Here is a 26,074-nt window from a genome sequence, read left to right as displayed (position 1 = left end):
TACACAACGATGTTCCGTACAGATGACCTTTTAACGTTAATCTCTGAATAAATTCTTATGGGTCGTAAGCAAGCTATATATCTGTGTAATCTTTAATTCTCACTCTTTCAGTCCCAACCACAACAGAGACATTCCTACTATATGTTTCCGAGTAAATTCAGTAAGTTTGTTACGTCCACCTAATGCGCTTGAAAATAGAAAGTGGGCAAGCTTAAAGTGCGAGTGTCGCCTGGGAGGGGAGACATTTAAAGCCCCGACAATATGCTTTTGCATTTAATTTATGCATCACACAGTATTCCAGTCTTTATGAAGTGAATATTATGTTATCACAAATTGTTAAATAAATTATCTTTTGTTGAATAAATGCTTTGAAATGGGGATGTTTAAACATCAATTCTGGGTAAATACCGCGCGTCGCAACTCTCCGCCTGAGAGACAGGCTGCAAACGCTGTTTGGATCCTCCTTTTGCAGTAATGATGTTTATATTCATAAAAGGTCAGTCAAGTTAGCTTCAATGTGCATGAATTTATTGTTTTAATATTTTAAATTGTCATGCTGTAATAAAATAAACATGATATAAAAAAGTAAATGATTTTGAAGCTATTTTATTTAAAACTTTCATAAAAGAGTTATTTAATATATCATTAACTTCAAGTTAAACACAATAATAGTATATTCTGACATAAGATTTTAATAAGACTTCAAACAATGCCCATTTTTGCCAGTAAATTAAAGTTATGCGCCCTGTACGGAACACTATTTTAGTCGTTTACGGAACACCGTTAATACCTATCATCTTCCGTACACATGCGAAGGCGGTACTTATCCCATCTTTTCTCAAAAACTACTGGTCCAAAAGACATCAATCAAGATTTGTATTGTGCAATAGGTATTCCCCCAGAGAATGAACACACAAGCATGCTTATCTGGCTTTCAATGACGGAGGAGTCGTCGTTTGAGTGCGCTGAATAGCGAAAAGTGTACGGAACATGGTTAGTCTACGTTAGCCTATTGTTGAATGCCAGCACTTCTAAACTGATTAAAATAGAATCGCACACTTGACTGATATGAACTATTAATTCTAACAATTCTAATATAGAGAGTACACAATTTTATTGTCGTACCTATTTTAAAACACAGGATCACAAGACCGATTGTGCAATAACTGTCTGAAAGTCATGACAAGTTGTTCGGAGCTATGGACGCAATCAAAACATTATCCAGTCTTTTGTCGACATCTATTGGTAACTCAGTGGTACTACACCTAAAACCAGCTTCCTAAACACCCAAAATGACGTGTGTCTAACGTTATATTTAACACACTCTTACCTCGACTTTGAATCTGTCGGAGTAAAAAGCAACACATTCGTGTGTTTGTTTGATTAAAATGGTCAATCTGTTTGTTGACTTTTGTTTTACATATTTCTGAGCATGCGCACTGACGCCCTGTGACATTCTGATTTACGTTTACCGGTAGTTGATCTCCGTTGGGGAACGTTGCGTACCGGAGCCGGTTATGGCGTCGGTGAGTCGTGCTGGATCATGAGGCGTCGGGATTCGTCTTAATTCGGGTATTGGAGAGTCTAAGGAGACTGTGGCCATGGCTGGGGTGTTTGATATCGATTTGGACCCGCCGGAGGACAACGTGTCAGATGAGGAGCTCTCCGACGGGGTATGTACCCGTTAACCGGCTCGTTTCAGATTTTCCGCATTGACTGAACCGGCCTGAGAATAGAGCCAACACCTTACCGTTTTAAAAGCACGGCTTAAAAGTGCTATGGCTGTACTATGGTAAAGTGTGACAGTACCGTGGTCGGCTATTATATAATTGACAAGTTATCACTCAATTAACGTTAGTCCAACACATTAAACCCAAGTTACAATGGTGTGTCTGAAAAAGCTTAGAATAGTCCACTAATCTCTTCTTAATCATGTTTTAAAGCTAAAGATTTAAGGTTTTTGGCTGGTCTAATCTGGATATTAGCTGGTTCAGGCTGGTTATTAAGATGGTGGATCTTGAAACGGCAACAAACCATCCACTAGCTAAAGTTAGTCATATCAGATATAATGTTAACTACCAGCTGATTAGTTAGGACAGAATAGCTGGTCAGCACGTTATTGATTAACTGAGACAGCTTAAAAAAACAACAACAAGCCTTCTTTTCAGAAACCTGAAACTTTGAAAGTCAAGATAAACATATAGATGCAAAACAAAATTGTGGTCACCAAATATACACTGTCTCATAAAGCAAATTGCTAATCTGTTCAAGAACAAACATTGTTTAGAACATTTTCTAATCTACAACCTCAGCCAACAATCATGTGTGCTTTCATGACAATGTTTTGTTGCAAAGCAAAACAATTGTTCACTAACTCACAGGAGCTGACGGTTTGTTTACAATTATAAGAGGGAGGAAATATACCGTATTGTTCATCAGAATTGTACTATCTGTGCTTTTCTTAAATCCAGCAACCTGTATCATGTAGTTGTAAACAAACTTTGTTAACTTACACATGAGTTTTGACAAGCAAATGCAATATTACAGTACCTGATAGGAAGCTGTCATGAACACACCCAAGGCTGTGGATGACTGATAATAATGTCTGAATAATCAGTTTCACACATATTATTACCGGTTTGCTTCATTAGACAGACATCAGTGTGTCTTGCTGAATTGCTGGTAATTTTATTATTGAGCATTTCCAGCATTATGGATGTGACATTTGTGGTAAAATCTCAAAACATAAATTCACAGAGAAAGTATTTCTTAAGGGTATATTAAAACATCGCTTTATATTGTAAAAACTTCCAACCACAGAGTTAAGGGATCAGAAAAATATCAATCTGTAAACATTTTTTATATTTTAAATGAGGAAATAAACATTTGTTATGGATGTGTCCAAAATAGTCTGTGAGTTTACAGAATACAGCGTACTTTGTAGAAATTCTGTGAATTAAACTGCACAACCCAAAAGAAACAATGGTAATCAAAAGCATAAGAGTCGGCTCACTATAGAACAAAAACGATTGATTTTATTTTATTTGACTTTTTTTTTTACATTTATGAGGAAAAAGCTTTGTAATGGATGTGACCAACGTAAAATTGGCACTTGTGTGATTTTGGTTAATCAAATTTATCATTTGAAAACATTAACAGTGAAAATTTTTAGTATTTTTAAATCACTGTAAAATACTTGCTTACACACAAAAAAAATGCAGGTTTTGATATTTTGGTGGAAATGCAATTTTTTTTATGGTAAGGTTGACATTTGCATGGAATTGCTCTATTATATATATATATATATATATATATATATATATATATATATATATATATATATATATATATATATATATTTATTTCTTGGAGTCAAAAGTGCCAGTAGCCACTGAATTGTGTTTTATCAATCACCAAAGACCAATGAAAATTTATGTTCTAAACAAGAAAATAAGTCACCTACATTTAGGATGACTAGAGGGTTATAAAGTAACATATTGTTTTTTCTTTTTTTTTTTGAAGTATCGTCCCTTTAAACTTGATTTGAAACACTAAACCTCATTGATTGCATAATCAATGGGGTTTAGTGTTTGACACGTGTTTTTTTTGTGTGTGTGTGAAAGTTTCAGGCCCGCTGTGCACTTGCATTGCCACTGAAACAAAAAGAAAACATTAAATATCCATTGCAGGTCTGAGTTGCATTGGTCAGACACTCTCACTATTGTTAGACTGGGTCCTGTAATGTGATAACAGCCGATCAGTGACCTTGATACTCTGTCTGGTGCAGGAGAGCCAGTACGCATCAGTCACTGCTATAGATTGAGCTTAAATAGCTTTGTCAGATCTGCACACTGTGTGCATTTGGTAAAAAGCTGCAGTGCACGTAAAAAAATCTCTGTAAACCTACTAAAATCACAAAACAAGTTTTCCTTTTTTTTGTCCACAGGCCAAGATTAATGAATATATAGACCAGTGCAGCGGTTTTGAGTTGTGAGTATGTCAAAGTGGACAAACTAAATTATATCCTTTGTATCTCTTATCCACAATTAAATATCTCTGTTTGAATGTTTTGGAGCAGTATGGAAGATTGTGAGAAGTTTGAGATCTCTGAAGACAGCGTAAATCAAGGAACTGAGAAGATTCGTCCAGAGTGTTTTGAGTTGCTTCGTGTTTTGGGTAAAGGTGGATATGGAAAGGTAAGCAAGACTAGCAGTGTTTGCCTCCTGCATGTGACCAAAATACAGCATGTATTTTGGACACACAATGTTGGCCAGAAAATAACAGTTGAAAGCTGTAGTTCAAACATTCTCTTGTTCTCAACAAAACTGCATTTATTTAAAGAAACATACTGTATAAATAGTTCTATTGTAAACAGTGTTGGGAAAGTTACATTTAAACATAAGTAATTACTAATTACATCATTACAGTTGTATTTAATTTACTTGTCTAAATAAAATGTCTGAAAAGTAATTAAATTACTTAATGAGTATTTGAATTTCTTGACTAAATACTGTTCAACATCTCTATAAATCTCAATCCTTAAATAAAATCATTATAATTCTTTAAATCAGAGTTATATATGGCATTTTAGCTTTGTTAAAGTGTTATACTTAAGCATTTAATAACAAACATGACATTATTCAGCCAACAAACAGAATTATTCTGCAAAAAGGAAAAAAAAAACTTTTAGAAAACATGAAACGTTCAAAGCAATGACACCATATTTCATAAATACTACATATTGTCATTTATTTTTTACTCCGTTCATTATTTAAGCATGCACGATTATCCTGATAAATGTAATTTTTTGCTTTAGAAATTTAATAATTATGCAAATTTAATTTAAATACAATTAAATACAATTACTTTAAATACAATTTCTTTGAATTCATTCATACAGAACCGTTTTTTGCAGTTTTAAAGGAAATACACTAAGTAATCCATTAAATAACCTAAAACTGTAACAGTAATTCCTTGCTTTACATTTTTCTGTGAATAAAGTAATTTTACTACAGTACCTTGTAACGTAGTCACGATACCATTCATTCATGTCATAATACTATATCAGCTGAAGTATCGTGATACCCAGTAGTATTGCGTTACTGTAATTCATTACTCAAATCCATGAATTAAAGAAAAATGTCATAAATACTATATTTTATTTGTTATAATAGGCCTACTTGAATAAATTAAATATTCCCTTATTACTGAGCAAAAATCATTTGCACGTCTTTTTACCTAAATTTTTTTTCAGTCTTATCAGGTAATCCAAAGTAATTCAAAATTTCCCATTGTGAGGTGTTCTTTTTAAGAGATTGTCACGGTTGTTGTAGCTATTAAATCATATTGACATGAGCAGCAATGAAGGGATTTAAATTTGAACTGAAGCATCAGTAAATATGCAATAGGCTACCATATAAGGCATGAATTCTACACAGTTTTGTAACCTTAGAAGACTCCATACACTATTAAAATAAAATGGTCTATTGTTGCACAAACATGTGAAATTTTTTTTCCACATGCAACATTATGTACTGTAGACAGACTGTTAATGACAATGCTACCGTTTACAAACTACAGTGGCACTGCCAGTATTTTGGAGCCATAGTATCATGATACTGCCATAGTACCGGTAAACTGTGCAACCTTAGTACCTAGTTACATTGTAAATAATTACACACAATGCTGATTGCAAATTATTCTTAAAAGAACAGATTTTTACTAAAGAAAAAAGTCATTTATTTGTAAATCGTCTTGAAGGCATTACTCCAGTTTTCATTGTCACTTGATCTTTCAGAAATCCTGCTAATATGCTGATTTGATCCTTAAAAAACAATTTTTAATGTTATTCATGCCGATGTAAGAGATGCTGTAAATATGCAAAGAAACAAAAACACAAAGATTTGATTAGTTCAAGAGTTTGTTTGTAGATTTATTTTTTGTAAATAATTGTACAAGACCAAGCCATTTCTACCAGTCTTTTGTTTGGGTTAGCGTCATTTGTTTTGTTTGTGTCATTTTTTCTGTTGTTGTGTTAAAACAGGTTTTCCAAGTTCGCAAGGTTGCCGGGGCAGCTTCTGGGAAGATATTTGCCATGAAGGTCCTGAAGAAGGTATTGCCCTGCACATTTTTCCCCATATTCATGATAATTTAAGTCAGCCTGGGCTGGTTCTGCTGTTTAACAGGTTTTATTAGTGTGGTTTGCTACAGGTGGGTGAAAAATGTTTTAAGGATTCATGACATGTAAACAGTGCCAGTAGTGTTTTAGTGTTTTTCTTTTTCACATCAGCTGCTAAAATGTTTCTTTTTATCTTTTTGTACAAGGGTAAATTGCAATGTATTTTATAAAGGCTAAAACGTTCTTAAAAGTCTTGTTTAAACTCCTAGTAACACTCAAAATGCCCTTTAAAGGGTTAATAATACAATCAATTATTTATTTTGACACTATTGATCAAAACAAAAGACACACAGTAACACAAAATGTTATCATAACACTATGAATACAATGCAATGTTAGCTGACCAAGACCAATTTTACATGGATAAATATGACACTAAAACTGCCAATCTGTGGCAGACAGTCATTATTAATTGACCTAATTTATACAATCAATAATTTTTTATTAAAAATGGGTTAATACAGGAAATAAACACAAGTGTGTTGGAACTACTGTAGTCCACATCTGAAGTGGATCAAAAAAGGTTTTTCAAAACAAGAATGGGTATTGTTCAAAATTTTGTAGACAACCTTGATAAAAGATGATGGTCCTCTTCAAATGTTGACTGCTGTGTTTTCATTATTAAAACGGAAATGTAAACACTGTCTAAAATGTGACCTCCTCGATGATAATTGTTTTTGAATATAATCATTAACACATTTGCAACCACGCTCATATACTTAGGGAAAGTTACAGAGGGGAAAATATCTTTAATATTACTAAAGCATATATCATGTTATTAAATAAAAAACAAGCTCATTCAGGGTAGATTTTAACTTAAGTTTAAGAATTCTTCTTATAGGCTTCTTCATGAATTCTCAATGTGTTTTGTTGTGATATGAGTGACACGCTCAACAATGTCTGCTCACACAACCTTCAAACAACAATTATAATATTATCATAGACTATAAATATCTTCCACCAGGATGCTGCTCTGTTACTATAAGCATATATTGGCCTCTTCATTGAGTGCAATTATAGCTTAAATAACTTTTAAACTACAGTTGGTAACAAGAAGAGCAAACATTAAGGCAGTGGACACGGTTTAATCATTATGAGACCTTTGCTGCATTGCTCCTTGCGGTTTGTGTGATTAAAATGGTTTAGATTCCATTCCTGAATTTGATTTACACGTTTATTTATTGCAACAATAGCATTAATGACACCAACCTGATGAGTTTAGAGCGCTGATTAGAGGAGTTACAACACAAGTGTGAGTTTCCACACATCATATCTTAAAGCTTGAATTCTGTTGCTTTTATCTGTTTCAACAGGCCATGATTGTACGCAATGCAAAAGACACTGCTCACACTAAAGCAGAAAGGAGCATCCTGGAGGAAGTTAAGCATCCCTTCATTGTGGACCTTATATATGCCTTTCAGACAGGAGAAAAACTTTATCTCATCCTGGAGTACCTCAGTGGTGAGTTTAACATTTTCAGCAGCTAATTGGGCAAAAATACATTAGTAGTTAGGGCTGTGCAATATGGCTATATATATATATATCTCTCGTCTGGATGAAATAAAAAGTTAATATTTTCATATTATGGTCTTTTTTATTTTGTAGTGCTAAAATATTCATTGTTTACTGTAATAACTTTTCAGGATTTAAAAGTACATTGTTTACTTTTTGCATTTTATTTGGTTGTATTTTATGTTGGGCTTACCTTTTTATTTATTTTATATTTCTACATCTTGAATCAAAAATTCAAGGTTCTGAGATTCTGACTTAAGTAAGAAAAAGAATTGGATATAAATGAGTACATTTGAACATGTCATCATTTGTCTCAGAAAACATATTTCTAAAGGTGCTGTTAATATATTTAGCAATATTGTAGCACTACAAAATTGCCCCCCACTGACTCTTTTGCCCCCCCAATACACCCCCCACTCTCCTCTAACTTAAACTCAATAACTGCACTGTTTAACATTTGCACATTTAAGAATTTGCACATTCACTGCACCACATTGAACTGTTTACTTATTGAACTGTACATAACCACTGCATATGGACATCTGTAATTATGTACACACCCACTATAAATATACACTTGTAATCATGCTTATTTATCTGCATACTACTGATTATTAATAGCAACCTGTACATATATTCATATATTGTTACATATACACTTGTAATCATGTTCATCTATCCCTGTACATATATTCATATATTGTAACATATACACTTGTAATCATGTTTATCTATCTGCACACTACTGATTATTAATAGCAACCTGCACATATATTCATATATTGTAAATCTGCTCATAGCTTATCCAACCTGTATATAATGTTCATAGTACATCCATCTGTAAATATCACCATAGTTTTTCTATAACTGCACTTTATAACTTATTTCTGTATCCTGCACTTGCTGCTATTGCACTGCTAGTTAGACCTAAACTGCATTTCGTTGCATTGTACTTGTACATGTGTGATGACAATAAAGTTAAATCTAATCTAAATCTAATCTAATTAGAAATTTTCACCGGATGTTGATAACAACCAAAGACAACATTCATACATGCAAAGAAAACAAATCTAATTAGTTTACAAATTAAGTTTTGTGTAATAAGATGAAATTACGCAGGGAAAAGTATTGAACACATGAAGAATTGGAGGTGCAGAAAGGCAGTGAAAGCCGAGAGAACAGCTATAATCTCTTAAAAGTTCTTCAGCAACCCTCTGCCCTTCGTCACTGTAAATGAATATTAGCTGCTTCAGTCCAACATCTATATTATCAGGATGATGAAGATGAAACCAGGGTGGACATTTCAGCGAGACAATGTTCCAAAACACAGCAATGGAAACTCTCAAATGGTTTCAAAGAAAGAAAATAAAGCTGTAAAATGGCTCAGCCAATTACCTGACTTGAATCCAATATAAAACACAAATTAAAGATCATATTTGATAGTCGAGACCCACAGAACCATCAAGATTAATTTTTTTGAAGTCTGTGAAAAAAATCACAACTTTAAGTCTTTAAGCTGCCATCACTGAAAAGCCTTTTATATCAAGTATTAAATGTTTCAGTAGTTCAGTACTTTCTCCATTCCATTGTTATTACCCATAACTCATTTTTCAGATTTCTTTCCTTTGTTTTGTTTTTATGTTTGTATTGTTTGGGATTTTCCAAAATCCGGGTTAATTTTTATGTCAACAGCTCCTTCAGAAATATTATTGCCAAGAAAAAAACATGATGTGTTCAGTACTCACTGTCCCCACTGCTTACTATTAATTGATTAAAGTTACAGAAACATATAATCTATTGTGAGATATATCTATATATATCATCAGCAGGATATGAGATTATTTGCAGTTGAACACAATATAAATTGCCTTCCAGTTAAAAAATGTAATTCATTTTCAAATACATTGTAAAACGCAATATTTTTTATAACTAATTTCTAATTAGTGTTTTTGACCATATATAATATTTTACTAGTTATTTTGCAAATTAATAAAAAAGAAAAAAAAAACAAATTAAGTTCTAATATTATTAAAATAGTTAAGAAAAATGTAATGGGAAACTGAAAAAATTGCTTTGGAAATTTCATGGAAATATCATGATATGACATCTTTGTCATATTGCCTAGTATTCCCTATTAGTAGCTGCAACAATGTTCATACACTGTAAAACCCAACAGCCCACTCCAAATTGACTGAAAGTTAATTCTACTCATTTGAAAAGAACTTTGAACTCAGTGTTAAAGGTAATAAGTTACTTAAATATCTAATTTCTTCAACTTAAATGGAGTAAGTTCACAGTACTCATTTAAATCATTTTTTTTTTTTTTTTACTCAAATGGTTTGTTGCAATCGGTTTCCTCAAACGGTTTGAGTTCTCTTCATTTATTGGGTTTTACTGTGCTCAAATTGCTCCGTTTACTCAAGTGGATTAAGTTCACAGTACTCATTAAGATTAGTTTTTGAGCTTAAATAGTTTGTTGCAATTGGTTTCCTCATACAAGTTTGAGTTACCTTAACATTTTGGGTTTTGTAGTTGTCTAATATTGTCCTCTGTATGTATTTCAGGTTTGGGTGCAAAAAATAAACATGTATATAAATGTGAATTTGCACAGTTGCATAACATAGGACTTGCTTTTAGAGAAAGTATATGGAATGAGGTTGTTGTTTGTGTAACAGGTGGAGAGCTGTTCATGCAGCTGGAGAGAGAGGGAATCTTCTTGGAGGACACGGCCTGGTGAGTGAGCCCTTATTACTCTTATCAGAATATTGATCGTTCCAGGGTCAGGATGACTTGTCGGATGTCTGTTTTGTGTGTAAACACTGATCTTGTGCGGGAGGGTTGTAACATTTTTTTGAACTTGTAGGTTAATCCAACATTTATAACAAATGCAGAGCGATCACCTCCAGCGTCATTCAAATTACATGTATGAAAGCATTTTGGCTTCCCTGTAAAATATGATGATGGAAAAAGTTGTGATGGGACCTAAATGCTTAGGTTATTAAGGAAAGGTGTTTTCTGTTACTGTTTGTTTAGCCTGCATTACTACTTTAAGTGTAAAGCTGCACAATTAAACATTAAAAGATTGTGATCTCAATTCAAACCTGCACAACATAAATGATAAATGATAATGATTTGCATACTTTTATTAAACCTTCAAATCACTGTTTTCAAATCTGTTTAAGCAAGAGAGATTCAGTTTTTACTCTTTTTCAGTTAGTTACAAATAATTAAGTAACACAGAAGTACTGGCGGAACAGTTTACAGTTCTGATATAAACACTGATGTTAATGGTAAAGATTAAAATTTAATGGAACTTGATGCTGGTGAATGTTGTAGCAATTACGTTGTGTAACCAATGGGTGGTGAAAAAACAACCATCAAAATTATGTCACTGAATAGGTTTTCAAAAATGATACACCTTTCTATATACTGTATATACTGCTGGCGTTCTATATTTAGCATTATCAGCAACAGTAGCAAAGATCATTTTTTTGTATTGATTTGTTTTCCTTTTTTTCAGCTGGTTCTTTTTTGATTTTATTTTTATTAAAATTACAGGTTCTAAGTTCTGTTTGTTAAAACCAAAGATTTTTGCAGTAATAATTTTGTCTAAATGAAAAGCAAATGACATTTGTCTCCTCCCAATTTTGCTGATCCGAAAAATAGTTCGATCCGTGACTCAAAAACTGTAGTGTGATCCCAACCGTGAGATTTGTGTTCTGTTACAACACTAGTGTATATGTATGTGTGTGTGTATACATATACAGTACATAGTGTATGTATGTGTGCATATGTCTATATATAGAAACACTTTAAACTTTACAATAAGGTTGTATTAGTTAATGTATTTACTAACATAAACAATCAATGAACAATACATGCAATACAGTATTTATTAATCTTTGTTTACATTGATTGTTCATAAGTTCTTGATTGTTAGTTGTTAGGTAAATTTTTTATTTTTTATGTTGATTTTATTTTGCGTTATATTTTAAAGATTACTTGCATAGAATAAAATTGATTTTGTATTGCTTAATTTATTCAAACATTAATTACATAAATTATCAATGAATCATTTTGGATCTATTATTTTTTTCTTCATGTTTTTTATAAATCAACTTCCAGCTTTTACCTGGCAGAGATTTCCCTGGCCTTAGGTCACCTTCATCAGAAGGGCATCATCTACAGGGATCTTAAACCAGAGAACATCATGCTAAATTACAACGGTAATTATACACACACTCACGTCCGTCCTTTTATCCCAGACAGACAGCCAAACACTCAGCTCGCATCACAGAGTTTTCAATTTCTGAATGCGCTCACTTTATTCTCCTCTCAGGTCATGTCAAGCTGACAGACTTCGGACTTTGTAAGGAGTCGATCCACGATGGTACCGTCACACACACCTTCTGTGGAACCATAGAGTACATGTATGTACAAACCCAGTTCAACAAGTTCATTATACCACTATAGACCCTTTCAATGTGGTCATGTTAAACAGCTATCATAACGTTATTAGCTCAAAAGCTATAGAAATAAAAAAAAATGTAAAACAGGAAATACATTGGGATCATTGTTTTTGTTTACATCCCTCAAAATGGTCTATCACTTCTAGAATGTCAATAACTAGCTAGCCGATGTAAAAACAAGTTCACATATTGATTATGTTTATGTTACTTTGATCTTCAATTTAAATGAGACGGAAAATTCTCCTTCTTGATGTTATGTTTTCTTTAAAAGTGCAGTTCATCGAGGTCAGAGCCTCCATCAATCACGTCTGCTGAAGGCCCATTTGGGGCCTCTGGTGTCAGTTGGGTCTAAGTAAAAAAAAAAAAAAAAAAAAAAAAAGACAGCAGCACAAAACAAAATGGCTGGTTTGCTGGCCTTTTCTCTCTCTGTGCATTAATTTTGGTCTCTCTCTTTGTTTCTCTGTTCCTCTCCCTCTTTCAGGGCACCAGAAATCCTCACCAGAAGTGGCCATAACCGAGCTGTGGACTGGTGGAGCCTGGGAGCTCTGATGTATGACATGCTAACAGGAGCTGTGAGTTTCTGATCTCACGTCTGCTCTCTGATTTCTTGCTGCTGTATTAATGTTTGACATGATGGAATAAATTAGGTCAATAAATTGTGGATTCTATCTGTGGGTAAATACAGGCATATAGATTTAACTGTACAGTATTTTGAAAACATTTATAGAATATCTGTGTTTTACCATTAAAAAATATCGTTTGGGTTGGTAAAATTGTTATAAATGTTTTGTAGAAGTCTCTTAGGCTCACCAAAGCATTTATTTGATCAGAAATATAAAAATAGTATTATTGTTAACTAGTCTGGTAACACTTTATTTGAAGTACTAATTCCCAATATTAACTATTGGCTTATTGACATGCTATTATTAAGATATTGATTGTTTATTAGTACTTCCAAAACTGTTCTACATCCCTAATCCTACCCAATAAATCCAAATAATACCTTACTAGCTATTAATAAGCAGCTAATTAGTAGTTTATTGAGCTGAAAGACTTAGCTAATGGTTTATTACTAGTGAGAATTGTACCTAAAAAGTGTGACCATTATTCATTCAATTTAAAATTCAGTTCCTTTAGTCTAAAAATGACATTTCTATTTTAATGTATATTTTGGCTAGATTTACGTTTTAAAGTCATATTTGCGTAAAAAACATAATTTTTGTTTGTATTATTTTTTTGTTGTTGCATAAAATATCAAAGTAGACAAGACAAAAGCATGTGTTTTAGCTTTAGAAATGTTAGGAACTTTATATTCACTACAAATTAACCTTTTTTGGTTATTTTCTGAGAACAAAATCTTCTAAATGGCATTTTTTCTAATTTGCAATTTTATAAGAAATGTTATTAGACCTTTATAGAGTTAAACAAATATTATTATTTCACTCAAACACATGCCTAACAAATCCAGTCAGAAACTGTAGAAACATAATTTTAAATTTGTATTAAATGATGATGATAAAAATAATATACACACACCTTGACCTTTTCAAAGGTTGTTTTAGGCCACTGTACCTGTGGCAAAGATACTTTTTAACGCAAACAGAAAGGTACAGGTTTGCCTTTAGGCATTCGTATAAAACCCTTAAATAAAAAAAAAATCTAATCAAAACCTGCTGCTATTCACAATCAACTCCAGTTTTCAGTTTATGAAGACATGAAGACAGACCTGCACATTATCGCTAGACATGGAAGAGACTTTAAAATGCATGACAACGATATGTGTAAATTTATCAGAGATAATCCCTGATGAGTTAATCTATTGACAGAGATTTTGCAAATAGTTGTCAACCTTATTTCTGACCTCAGTGACACACCATTTTGCCTGCCTAAACCCAAAATAACATTGATGTAATCTTGTTCAAACAGTTAATTTAAATAATTTAGATACAAATTTAAAGTTGCTCAACATGATGACAAAAAAGGTGAAGACGTCTGAACAGAGTACTTGTATGTGCATATTTGACATTTAATCCACTAGTCTATTTAAGGGGTTACTCCTCCCAAACCTTCTACTAAGGGACACCTTTGGTAAATAAATAAGAGCAAAGAAGGCTGTGAGTGTCTTCATCGTCATCACAGCAGACAACCTGCATCATTACAGACGTCTTTTAGGGATGTAATTGTAGACCTACCTAGGCTACTCTTTATATAACATAATGATATTGTGTAGTCCAATAATGTGACAAAGCTGCTGACAATATGCAAGATTATAAAATTACTTCGTCTTCCTTCTTTTTTGTCCTCGGCTGATCACATGCCTGTTTAGTGTCGGGGTTCAGTGTTGAACATTTTTCTTACTAATCGTGCTTATGTACTAAAAATGTAATTTTGAAATATTTAGCCCATATAGATTCAAGTAGTGCCAATGTTTGTTCTTGTTGAGAGCAGAGGAAATTATAACTTCCTTCGATTGAGACATATTTAACTCTTGCGTATTGTTCAAATTGACTACCTTTTCGTTATGTTAGTGGCTGTTTATTCATTTCTTATTCTTTATTTCTTTGTTTATTTTTTTTAACAAACTTTTATTTAGGAAAGAAGAAATGTACAATATAAACCTGGAAGTAATCTGTAAGAGACTGGAATACAAGTACCTACAGTTACAAAGTGATAACAATAAGTAACAGATAAGAAATAGAAAAGAAAAAAAGAGAATGAAATCAAGAAAGGGGAAGTACAAAAATAAATGAAAAAACACAAAGCATCAAAAACTAACTTACTGGAAGCATGATATTTTCATAAGTTTCTGTTAACTTGCAAAATTGTTGTTAGATAAACGTATACCTTTAAGCAAGGAATCAATTTCAATTAAAAAAATGTGCAAATGAGGGAGAGGATTTAAGACATTTTTGTTTGTGGATAAAGAATTTCGCATATAATATAAAAACAAATATATAAATATATTCTTCATTTTTATTTTTGGGACTAGAATAATAACAATTAATATCTTTCATTTTAAAGATTTGTTTTTTTGATTGTGATTTATTCAAATAATTATGTAAATCTGACCAAAACTTTTGTGAGATTTTAAATGTAAAAAAACACGTGAGTGAAAGTTTCCTCACTTTCCTGACAGAGAGAGCAAGTATCTGCAATATCAGTTAATTCTGAGATAAATGCATTGACTGGGTATATTTTGTGAAGAATTTTAAAATGAATTTTCTATGCTTTGGGATTACATATTTCTATGGGAGAAGTCATGGCTGAAGTCGTGGCTGTTTATGCCCCATTGACTTCCATTATATTGATATTTTTTTATTCCAAAGTCTTGACACCATATAATCATGCATTTTTGATTGTTGGTGGTTTTCCCTGTTGGGAAGAGGTAAAATTTGTCATTTTTACTGTTGATCATCAGTTGGCACCATTAAACCTTTAAATAGGCCTGGGCAAAAAAGTCTTGCTTTTATATAGAGTTCTATGGATTAAAACAACAAATTATAGTGTGCGTATATAAATATACTTATTATGATTACTTTGCCCTGAGAGCCGGGGTGCTTATTTAGATTCTCTCTGACATATCAAGGTAAGTGGGAAGGAAAGGTCTCACAGTAACAGACACACACTATACTCAAGATAAAAGCCAGAAACTTAATTTTTTTTGTACTGCAACAGATGATCAACAGCAAAAAATAAAAATTTTTGTCTCTTCGCAACAAGGACGCATGCATGATTGTAGGGTGTCATGGCTTTGCAATCAAATAGTGTCATTATAATGGAAGTCAACGGGGCAAAAACAACCACTAACATAACGAAAGAGTAGTCAATTTCCCCAGAATGTGTTAACTTTTTGAACATTTTCAAAGCATTTACCCAAAATATGTGTCAAAAATCGTACCATTTGCTGAAACGCAAAGAAACTTGTGGGCAAAGTAGAAGTTAAAATCAGCCCAGAGTAGATGAAAACAATCCTGACAGCACACAAGGGGTAAAAACAAAGTAAGCTTTATTATGAATATTTTAAATATCTCAAGGAGTTGTACAGGGAATACAAACTTAAGTTTACCCGGAACTGCATGCTCTTAAAATTTAAACCCTTTTACTTTCAGCCGCCGTTCACAGCGGAGAATCGGAAAAAGACCATTGACAAAATCCTGAAGTGCAAACTAAACCTTCCACCGTACCTCACCCAAGAGGCTCGAGACCTCCTCAAAAAGGTAAAAGTCTTGAGTCAATTAGCTTTAGCGAGATATTCAGTCTTATTGCTTAATTAAACTGAGTTTGTGTGTGTGCGTGCTTTTTGCATCCAGTTGCTGAAGAGAAATGCATCGGTACGGATTGGAGCAAGTCCTAGAGATGTTCTAGACATCCAGGTATCTGCTTTTCTGATACTTTGAATCTATTAATCATGCATACCTGACATTTACATATATAATGGAGTGTTCTGTATTTTTAAAAGAGTATTTGTTTTTAGCGCCACTCTTTCTTCAGACACATAAACTGGGATGATCTGCTGGCATTCAAAATTGATCCTCCATTCAAACCCTTTTTGGTAGGATCAACTCTCTGCAGATTTCTCTTATTGCTAATAGTCATGTGTTGTGTATGTTGTAATATGTTGTGTTGGATCACATTGCCTCACAGATATATGTTTTTGCAGCAATCCGCAGATGATGTTAGCCAGTTTGACTCAAAGTTCACTAGTCAGACTCCCGTGGACAGCCCTGATGACACGAAGCTCAGTGAAAGCGACAACCAAGTCTTCCTGGTGAGTCTGTGGTACTTTTTAGGCTAAATTTATCTTTGTGTCGACACTATACCTCTGTCGTGTCTCCAGCTGAGTTGCATTTATGTTTGTGCAATCATCAGATCATTTATCTTGAATGGATTTGAGGAGTAGGATGTGTATATTAGATCAAAGATGTAGTTAAACTGTGATGTTTTCTATTTCTAAACATTTTCAAATTTGATTTATTTCCATGATGATGAATTTGAATATTCTACATAAATTCTCCAGTCTTCAGAGTCACATAATTCTTCATAAATGTTTCTAACGTGCTAATTTGTTTCCCAAGAAATATGGAAAACTTGAAATTTAAATAATTTGTAGCAATTTAATTGTCCTAACCTACTTACTCCCAGGGCCATTTTATATTGAAGTTGATATTTAGCCTCACCATGTTGGTGTTTGGTAGCATCTAGTTTTTATGAACTGGGTTGTTAGCCCAATGGTCAACCCCCAACCTGGAGGAGCATGACATACACGCATACACTACATGGGGAGAACATACAAACTCCACGCAGAAATGCCAACTGACCCAGCTGGCGCTCAAACCAGCAACCTTCTTGCTGTGAGGTGACAGTGATTTCCACTGCACCACCGTTTCACCTCAATTTAATGGTCCTTACTGTTATTTTTTTATTTTTTGGAAAATGTAGTTTTTATTGGTTTCCTCTTAATATAACATGCAGTACCATACAAAATGCACACATTTTTTTTCACAGTTTAGAAAAATAAACTGTTAAAAAATTAGAAAAAATAATTAGGAAAACAGTAACAGATGCATAAAGATGATACTAAAGAGCACAACAGGGTAAACACGTTTGTTGTTTAGGTGAAGAAATGAAATTCTCCCATAGATCAACTTTCTTATCAGTGTGTCTTTAAATGTCTTAAATCTCAAAAACAAAATTGTAGGCCTTAAAACGTCCTAAACCTACTCACATTATGTGTTGTGGGTCTTAAATCTTTTTTTAACAGGTCTTAATTTTCCTTTGTCCATGTATAGCTACCCAATCAAGGCCATTAACACCCATCCACTCACCAACAATCCATTTCAATAAAACTTTTAACTTTTTGTTTAACTCTATTTACCATGATGGTTGAATTCATTTCCTTTATTTACTGCTGAGGAAGCTGACCTGGACAGATTGTTGTGCATACATAGTTTTTTATAGTTTTTTTAAACCTTCAAAACATTAATATATATATATATATATATATATATATATATATATATATATATATATATATATATATATATATATATATATATATATATATATATATATATATATATACATATATATTTAAGAAAGGTTATGTTGAAATAATGTGTATGTATACAAATAGAGCTTGCTTGCTTTGACACAATATTTAAAATATTTAACTCAGATTTAACTCAAATATTATTGCATTTATTCAATTAATTAAAAAAAAGTTTGATAGGGCAAATAAAGATTTTTTTCCAACTGAGCCATTCGACAAAATCCTTAGCATTTAGCTAATGCTAATGCTAGATAAGTCTAAAATTTAATTCATAATGGTCTTAAAAATGTCTTTAAATGTCTTAAATTTAACCTGTAGAAACCCTACTTATGACTGCCATTCATTTGGGCTAACGACACATTCTCAGTCATTAATTCCATTCATAATTTAAGTAAAGAGCATTGTCTTTCCAAAACCTCAGTATTATACATGCTGCTGTAGTTATGCCAACAGTTAAAAGGGAGAACTCGTAACTCAATATGTGGAACCTCAGTTTTATCACCTAAAAGACATATCCTGGGTGAGAGGGGAATATTAAATCCCAGGCCTTCATCTAAATGTCTTAACACAGGTTCCCAAAAAGGTTGAATCTTAGTACACTGGCATAAAGCATGGAAGTATTTGTTCACATTTCTAGCATTTATTATCGTCCAAACATTCCATTTCTTACTGTTACTTTTAATCAACTTTATGCATTATTTATTTCTTTTAAAACATTTTAATCACTTCAAACTTTAAACTGTAGTGTTTGTTTTTTTTTAGTTTGTTGTGATTGAAAATTAGGGTAATTCCACCAAGTATTGCCTTTTTTAACTGATCTAAAGTCAAAACACTGGTATTGTGTGTTGTAAAAAAGAATCTAAATATATTAAACACAGTACTTTTTTATTATTATTTTGACCAGTTGTCAGTTATTCTTTAAAATGACAATATTTTTTTATTTTAAAATAAGGGAACAGATTTAATAGTTTTCAGAATTAAAAAAAAAAATTCTCTAATTTGTTTCCCTATAGAATTATATTTTAACAGATGGATGCTTATTTATCTCATTTAATGTTACACATACTACATGCATAATGATAACAGATTTTCTTCATAAATGTAAACAATATGTGCTTTACAGGGTGTCCGCGGGGTCTTAAAAAGTCTTAAATTCAATGAAATGGTGTATTGTACATCTTAAATCATTTTAAACAGGTCATAATTTTTCTTTGTTTACGTAAAGCTACCCAACAGATCCAACACACATCCAATTACCAAAAATACAGCTCAATAAAATTTTGTGCAAAACTATTTATAGCTAATATTATAACAGTCAGTTGTGCACACATTTAGTTTATGTACGTTTTAAAGAGTTTAAGTCAAATTAAGACTTAAATTTCTTTATATGTGAATTAATTCTTAAATTACTTAAATTTAAAAACTCATTACATCTCAATAACACTTTTTGCAAAACTGTATTTATAGCTAATATTATAACAATCTATTGTACATTTAGTTTATTAAAGTTTTAAAGAGTTTTTTTTTAAGTTGATTAACAAAAAAGGGTCTGCTTGATTTGATACATTATTTAAAAAATGTGACAAAAAATGTAAGAAAGTTAAGAAAAATCCTTAAACTGCAAAAAATGCTTTTCTTGCTTTGATTTTTTTAAAGAAATATATTTATCAAAAATAATATGCCAAAATTAAGTGAGTTTTTCCTTAAAACAAACAAAACAATCTGCCAATTTGGTGAGCAAAAAATTTTTATGTCAAAAGAAAAAACAAGATTGTTTTGCTTACGCCATTTTAAGGAAACACTCACTTAATTTTAGCATATTATTTCTTAAAACAAGACTTGCTTGTCTAGAAAATGCTTCTCGTTTTAAGAATTTTTAGACAGTTGGACTAGAAAAAAGAAAAAAAAATCTAGTAAAGAGTTTTTGCAGTGTAGCATTTAGCCCTATATAAGTCTGAAATTTCATTCTTAATAGTCTTAAAAGGGTTATAAAAAAGTCTTAAGTTTGACTTGGTAACACCTGTGGAAACCCTGTCTTTAGAAAAACAGAACAATATAATGCCCCACCAAGGCCTTGCCATACATGACACTGTAACCCAAAAGTATCTTGGAGGAGGTCTCAAAATTTGTTTATACACCATTTGATCTTAATTACCATCAGCATGCCATGTAGAGCCCTCAAGAATGCATGTGAGATCAATTTCTGTCTCCCGACCTACATTTTGAGTGTGTGTCATCATTGTACATGTGGTAAATTAGTTATTTTTCGAGACACATTTACGAGAAAGGGATAATGTCTGTCATCTGGTCTGTATTATTACTGTTTAACTGTGTTTTCCAGACCTTTTTTTTTTTTTGCGTCGTCATAATTGCATATCCTCTACACTCTGCTATTTTCTTTATTTTGTCAACCCAAACACTTTTTTTTTATATTTAATCTCTTCTCGGATGTCGTCTTTCCTCAGGGCTTTACATACATAGCTCCATCTGTGCTGGAAAACATCAAAGAAAAGTTCACTTTTGAGCCAAAATCCCGGTCACCTCGCAAGGTTCTGGGAAGCCCAAGAACACCAGTGAGGTAATCTGTTGTTTACTCATTCCACGGAGGTTTTACTCTGTTTAGGTGTTTGGTTTTATGATCTTGTAGGGCTGGGAAAAAATAATATGGATTATTTGGGGGGAAAAATATTGATAATAAAAAGGATTTAATCAATTATGATCTTCCACTTTTATATTTGATCTTTCACTCTAAAGTTAATCTCTGGATTCAGTTTGATGAGATAAACAACTTAGATTTATGAACTGGTTGTTATGGTTGCACGCTGAAAGATTTTAACCAATTCAGATCAAGTCCTTTTGAATAATTTTAATAGATTAAAAAATATAATCAATAAGTTCGTATTTTTATATTATAATGTTCATATTATCTGCAGTTTGTGCAGCCAAGAAAATAAAAAATCCAACCTGATATTTTAGCAGCTCTGGCTAAACTATAATAAACATTTCTGAGAGTTTTGATCTTCTTTATCATTGTATAAAAGCCTTAACCAGGGTCTAAGGTCACAAATTTAGCATTGGCTGCTTGAATAAAAAAGTAATGAATGTGAATGCAATAAAAGTTACGTAACTGTTTACCCATTTTGCTCAATAAATTATCCTTCCTATAAATATTGTGCATCCATACTGGTTTTTAGCTCATCTAAAACAAATAAAAAGCAAATAAAAGAAAATGCATTGTTACTTTAAAGTAACTTTAAAGTAGTTTAAATTTACTATTAATATTTACTCACCTTAAAATAGTTCCAAACCTTTATTTGTGTCTTTGTTCTCGACTTTTGAAAAAGCTAGCCATTGACATCCAAAAACATACTATGGAAGTCATATGGTCATATTGTAAAAAATATCCACACATTTATGCGGAATTTGAGAGTAACTAAAACTTAATATAAAACAAAAACAAAACCTACCTTGTAAACAAAGCAAGTCTCTTATGTAATAGATCTACTAAAAGACTAATATTACTTTACAAACTGTACTGTAAATAATTTATATCAACATTTTCATATTAGTCAATAATATTACTGAAATTAATTTAAGAACTGAATCAATATAAATGCTCTAAGAATCTGGGGATTGCTGCATGCGGAGATTCTGTGTGGGAAACAAATGGAGGATATTGAACCGTTTTGAATTAGTTACGTTCTAAAAATAGCCTGCAATATGTGAAATCCACAAAGTATTCCACTTTATTTTTTACAGTTATTATAGATATTTTGGGCTGTAAAACCCCCTATTTTACACTTTATACACTTCTCTCAGGCAGACATTAACATTTTCACACTTTTCTCTCTTGCTTAAAACTCTCAAAGTTTAAAACCTTGTAGAAAAATAAGTGCAGTATTATAGAATAAAACTAAAGAGCAAAACCATTTGATCTTCATTTATTTATTCTGTAATGGCGTCCTACATCCGCATAAGTTCTACCTTCCTTTAGCATGTACTTTTTCTGCGATGATTAGCATCTTCCTCTGCCTTTTGGGTGCACCACAGGTGCCTTTGATAGTGATTGACAGTGGTCAACAGCCAGTCAGGTGACAGAACACAATGCACTGAAGAAAAAAGCATGTCAAATTACATAAAAAAAAAAACTGCGAGGCCGTGGAAAGTCAACCACGTTATTGCAAGGGATCACTGTATACCAAAACCAAAAATTTAAATATGTACCAATTCCCAGTCCTGTGGTCTTTTAGTAGAGAATGCCATTGATTTAGTTGATCACTTTTACAATGTCGACCAAAAATGAGGACCAAGTCTAAGCTTCTGCATGCTACAACATGCTCATCAGGTCAAGTGCACAAACAAAGATCCATAACGCCATACTTGCTTTTTCCAGCCCGTTGAAGGCTGAAGTGGAAGACGGTTGGTCTCGAGGTCCACTTTTCCCAGAAGTGACCACCTCCTCCTCTCTCCTGCCGCCCACTGGAGCAGCAAAGCAGGCGTCTAATGTGGAGCAGATGGACATGAGCAGCAACATGGAGGCCTCGGCCCCGCTCCCTATCAAAAAACCACTGGGTTCCAACACCGGATCCTTCATGAAACAACCTCATCCAGTGGGCGGCAGAAGACCCAAGCATTTGAAGATGAAGCTTTGATGAACGACTTTTGAGTTTTGCACTTTAGGAATTAGTTTGATTGCCCAGAATGCCTTTCTGCACCCTGTTTCAATCTCATAAATACTTGCCACCTCACACAAGCATGCAGAGCTTGTTCAGGGTTTTGTTGATCCAAATGCTGCTTGCAACGAAAAACACAGAGACCAGTTTTGCTCGTCAGGTGACCCCCGAGCATGATATTAACGGTTTATTCTTTATAATTTATGCTCATGCTTAAAAAAAAAAGCGAGAAAATCATAATATCTTCTGATCTATATTTGACGTTTGCTCTGAGATTGGGCTGCTTTGTAATTGTGATTTTTTTTTTTTTTTGCAATAGGAATTTTTTTTTATTACAGAGTCGATGGAAAAATTTGGCTTTTAATTTACTTTTCCACAAGACGTCTTTTTTTTTTCTTCAGTAGAATATTAAGGAACATTTTTAGCTGAAACTGTTTATTGGTTGTTGATTAAATGACAATGTCAACGACTGTCAGCACTTTGAGAGTTGAGAAAACATTTACAGGCAAAATTAAACAAACACTCACAGACTCCCATGACACAGTGAAGACTTCTGAAGAGAATATGAGCGAGAAACTGGACATTATTTACTACATTCTTACCTTTAATTTCTTGCACAGACCAATTGTTTCACTTTTATATGGCTTCAGTGCATCATCAGGAGTCACAGGTATTGCCTGCATGTGTTTTTCTGACTCTCAAAGTGTAGATAATCCCTAGCTTGCATTTTATGACCTCAGTTTCAGCAAAACATCACCTTTAATGTCATACTGAAGAGAAAAAGGGCTTAGATGGCCTGAAGGAGAATAAATCAACAGCCATTTATTATTGCTATTATTATTATTTGCATGAATTATCCCTTAAAAGGAATAAGAGAAGATTCTTTGTATATTAAAGCGGAATTTGATTTGTGATTTAATTCCCGAGTGGTGTTAGCTGAAGCTACCAACTATGATATAAGCTGTTTTTTTCTTTAGTATTTTGCTCTTTTCTGTGTTGAATGATTTCAAAACACTTCTGTTCTTGATTACATTTAAAATTCATACATTTGAGTATGAATCTACCTTGCATTTACCTGCAACAGTCAAATCACTGTTTTTTTAGCATTATTTTTTCCAAATCAGCTGTCTGACATGTACTTTAGTTTCCAGAATGCATCATTCTGACCAAAGAATACCTAAAAATAGCAGAGAACACAAGAAAAATAAACATCAAGTGTATAAATACCTCCCAGCCACATCCAGATATTAATATGCTGTTACACTTTTGTGGAAAATATGGGTGAAACAAAGTGTATATTCACTTTTCAGCGTCACCCTTAGTATTAAATACAGTAAGGTATCAGATCTAAAATCCTTTCTGTAACCAGTAATTCATAATTTATTCATTTTTTTCTCCTTAAATTGTGTGTTTTGATTTTATTTTTCTCTTCATGTGCCATTTGTTTTTGTAAACTATGCAAATTATTTAATCACCACAGTCAAGAATGTTGTTCAGGATTTTGCTGGATTCGAACGCAAAAACAAAACACCCTCTTTTAATTTGTATTATACTGTGCTTCTTTCTATGGTGGCGTTGGGAGTCCAAAAAATATAGTTTTATTTTTCTCAAGGACTTTAAAAATATTGTGATTTTTAATATATTTCAGAATGTACATACACTATATAAGGGAAACAAATATCTACTGGGTTATAGAAGTGTGGAAATCTGTGGTGGAGGGGAAATCCAGAATGTTTAAGCATAATAAAACAAAACAAAAAAACTACATCAGTATTTGATTGCTGTATATATCATATACATTATTCATGATTGTTGGTGCTCTTTTCTTGTGATATAATTACAATAGATACAAAAAAAGTGTGATGATGTGAGACTTTAAACCAGTTGGCGCTGAATATGGATTCTTTTACATGCAAGAAAGCTTTCTTCAGACAAAAGCCGTCGTTTATACTTTATCACAGGCATTCCTGTGTTGGTCAAACTGCTGTTATATTCATAACTTAACATCCTCATCAGTAAAACTGCATTTAGCATCCCCTTTTTCCAAAGGAAGCATAAAAAGGATGGTTTTCTCCATTAAAACGGTGTTCTGTTGTGACATTGTTACTCACTGATTGAAAGTGATGTTAACTTCACATCCCCGATTACCATTTCCGTCATGTTGATTGTATTTGTGGTTGTACATTAGGAGGCCATTGCTCTGACTGAATTGTATAGACTTTGCAGCAGTCTCCATCAAGCCAATAATTGCCGAACTCACTATGCACAGAAAGCAAGATTTTGAACATCTTAAGCTGTCAAATACAGTGCCTACTGATAAACAACAGCCTGCAATGCTGTGGTGATTAACACTCTGTAATGGCGTCATATGAAGGCCTTTGACCAGCAGCTTAATTAAATCGCCTCATTATCGGTACTTTGACCATGGAAGCATTGCTTTTTGCATTTTTGTACGCTGTTATTGACCGTTTGCTAAAACGACGTAATGCTGGCTGGACGAAAGAGGTTCGTAATGTGTCCTAAATGGCTTCGTGTATCACTTTATTTGACAGTCTGTCGTTATTTTTACCGCAAGACTGGGTTTAAAACCTCTTAAATGGTCTGCTGCTGACTGTTGCAGTCACATTGGAATATTAAGACGTAAACTTGGTGCTAAGTGTTAAATCTCAATATGGTCCTATAAAAATGTAATGTAGTGTGTAATTGAGCTTCAGAAAGTGCCGAACTGAATCTGGTCTTGAAAATCATTAGGTGTTGGCGATAAATCTGCACTAACCTGCTGGTAAAAATGATTATTAGAAATGCTGTCAGACAGTGTAACTTTTGGGCTTAAAACAAGCTTAATGGTTTAAAGCAGGGGTGTCCAATTTCAGTCCTGGTGGGCCAGTGTCCTGCAGTGTCCAACTTCTTTTAACACACTTGGTGGAAGTTTCTAGTATACCTAGAAAGAGCTTGATTAGCTGGTTCGGGTGTGTTTAATTGGGATCGAAACTAAAATCAGCAGGACATCGGCCCTCCAGAACTGAGTATGGACACCCCTGGTTTGAAGTATTGAATGAAGAGATTGTGTGTAATGAGTAATCTGGTGTTCTGTGATTGCTAATGTTTGTTTTGAAAATCATTTGAACTCAATCCCTGGTGAATTTTACACAATCAATAAAGTTTGAGAGTATTTATCAAGTCACTGTTGGAT

General features: G+C 33.0%; 1 protein-coding gene across 1 annotated transcript; it reads left to right on the top strand.

Annotated features, from left to right (window-relative positions):
* The first annotated feature begins 1,451 nt into the window (after positions 1 to 1,451).
* Positions 1,452 to 26,061, top strand: rps6kb1a (ribosomal protein S6 kinase B1a). The gene is made up of 15 exons (XM_087270893.1): positions 1,452 to 1,673; positions 3,947 to 3,990; positions 4,079 to 4,196; positions 6,044 to 6,112; positions 7,492 to 7,639; positions 10,366 to 10,423; positions 11,816 to 11,916; positions 12,030 to 12,120; positions 12,641 to 12,731; positions 16,269 to 16,376; positions 16,470 to 16,532; positions 16,634 to 16,711; positions 16,820 to 16,927; positions 20,674 to 20,786; positions 22,602 to 26,061. Exons 1-15 carry the CDS (start codon positions 1,602 to 1,604, stop codon positions 22,858 to 22,860), a joined length of 1,521 nt encoding a protein of 506 aa, XP_087127019.1. The 5' UTR covers positions 1,452 to 1,601; the 3' UTR covers positions 22,861 to 26,061.
* The last annotated feature ends 13 nt before the right edge of the window (positions 26,062 to 26,074 follow it).

Source organism: Danio rerio, chromosome 10 (assembly GCF_052040795.2).
Source record: "Danio rerio strain M-AB ecotype USA chromosome 10, GRCz13ab, whole genome shotgun sequence".
NCBI lineage: Eukaryota > Metazoa > Chordata > Actinopteri > Cypriniformes > Danionidae > Danio > Danio rerio.
The sequence above is the reverse complement of the archived record's forward strand: the minus strand, read 5'-3'. Positions and strand labels throughout refer to the sequence as shown.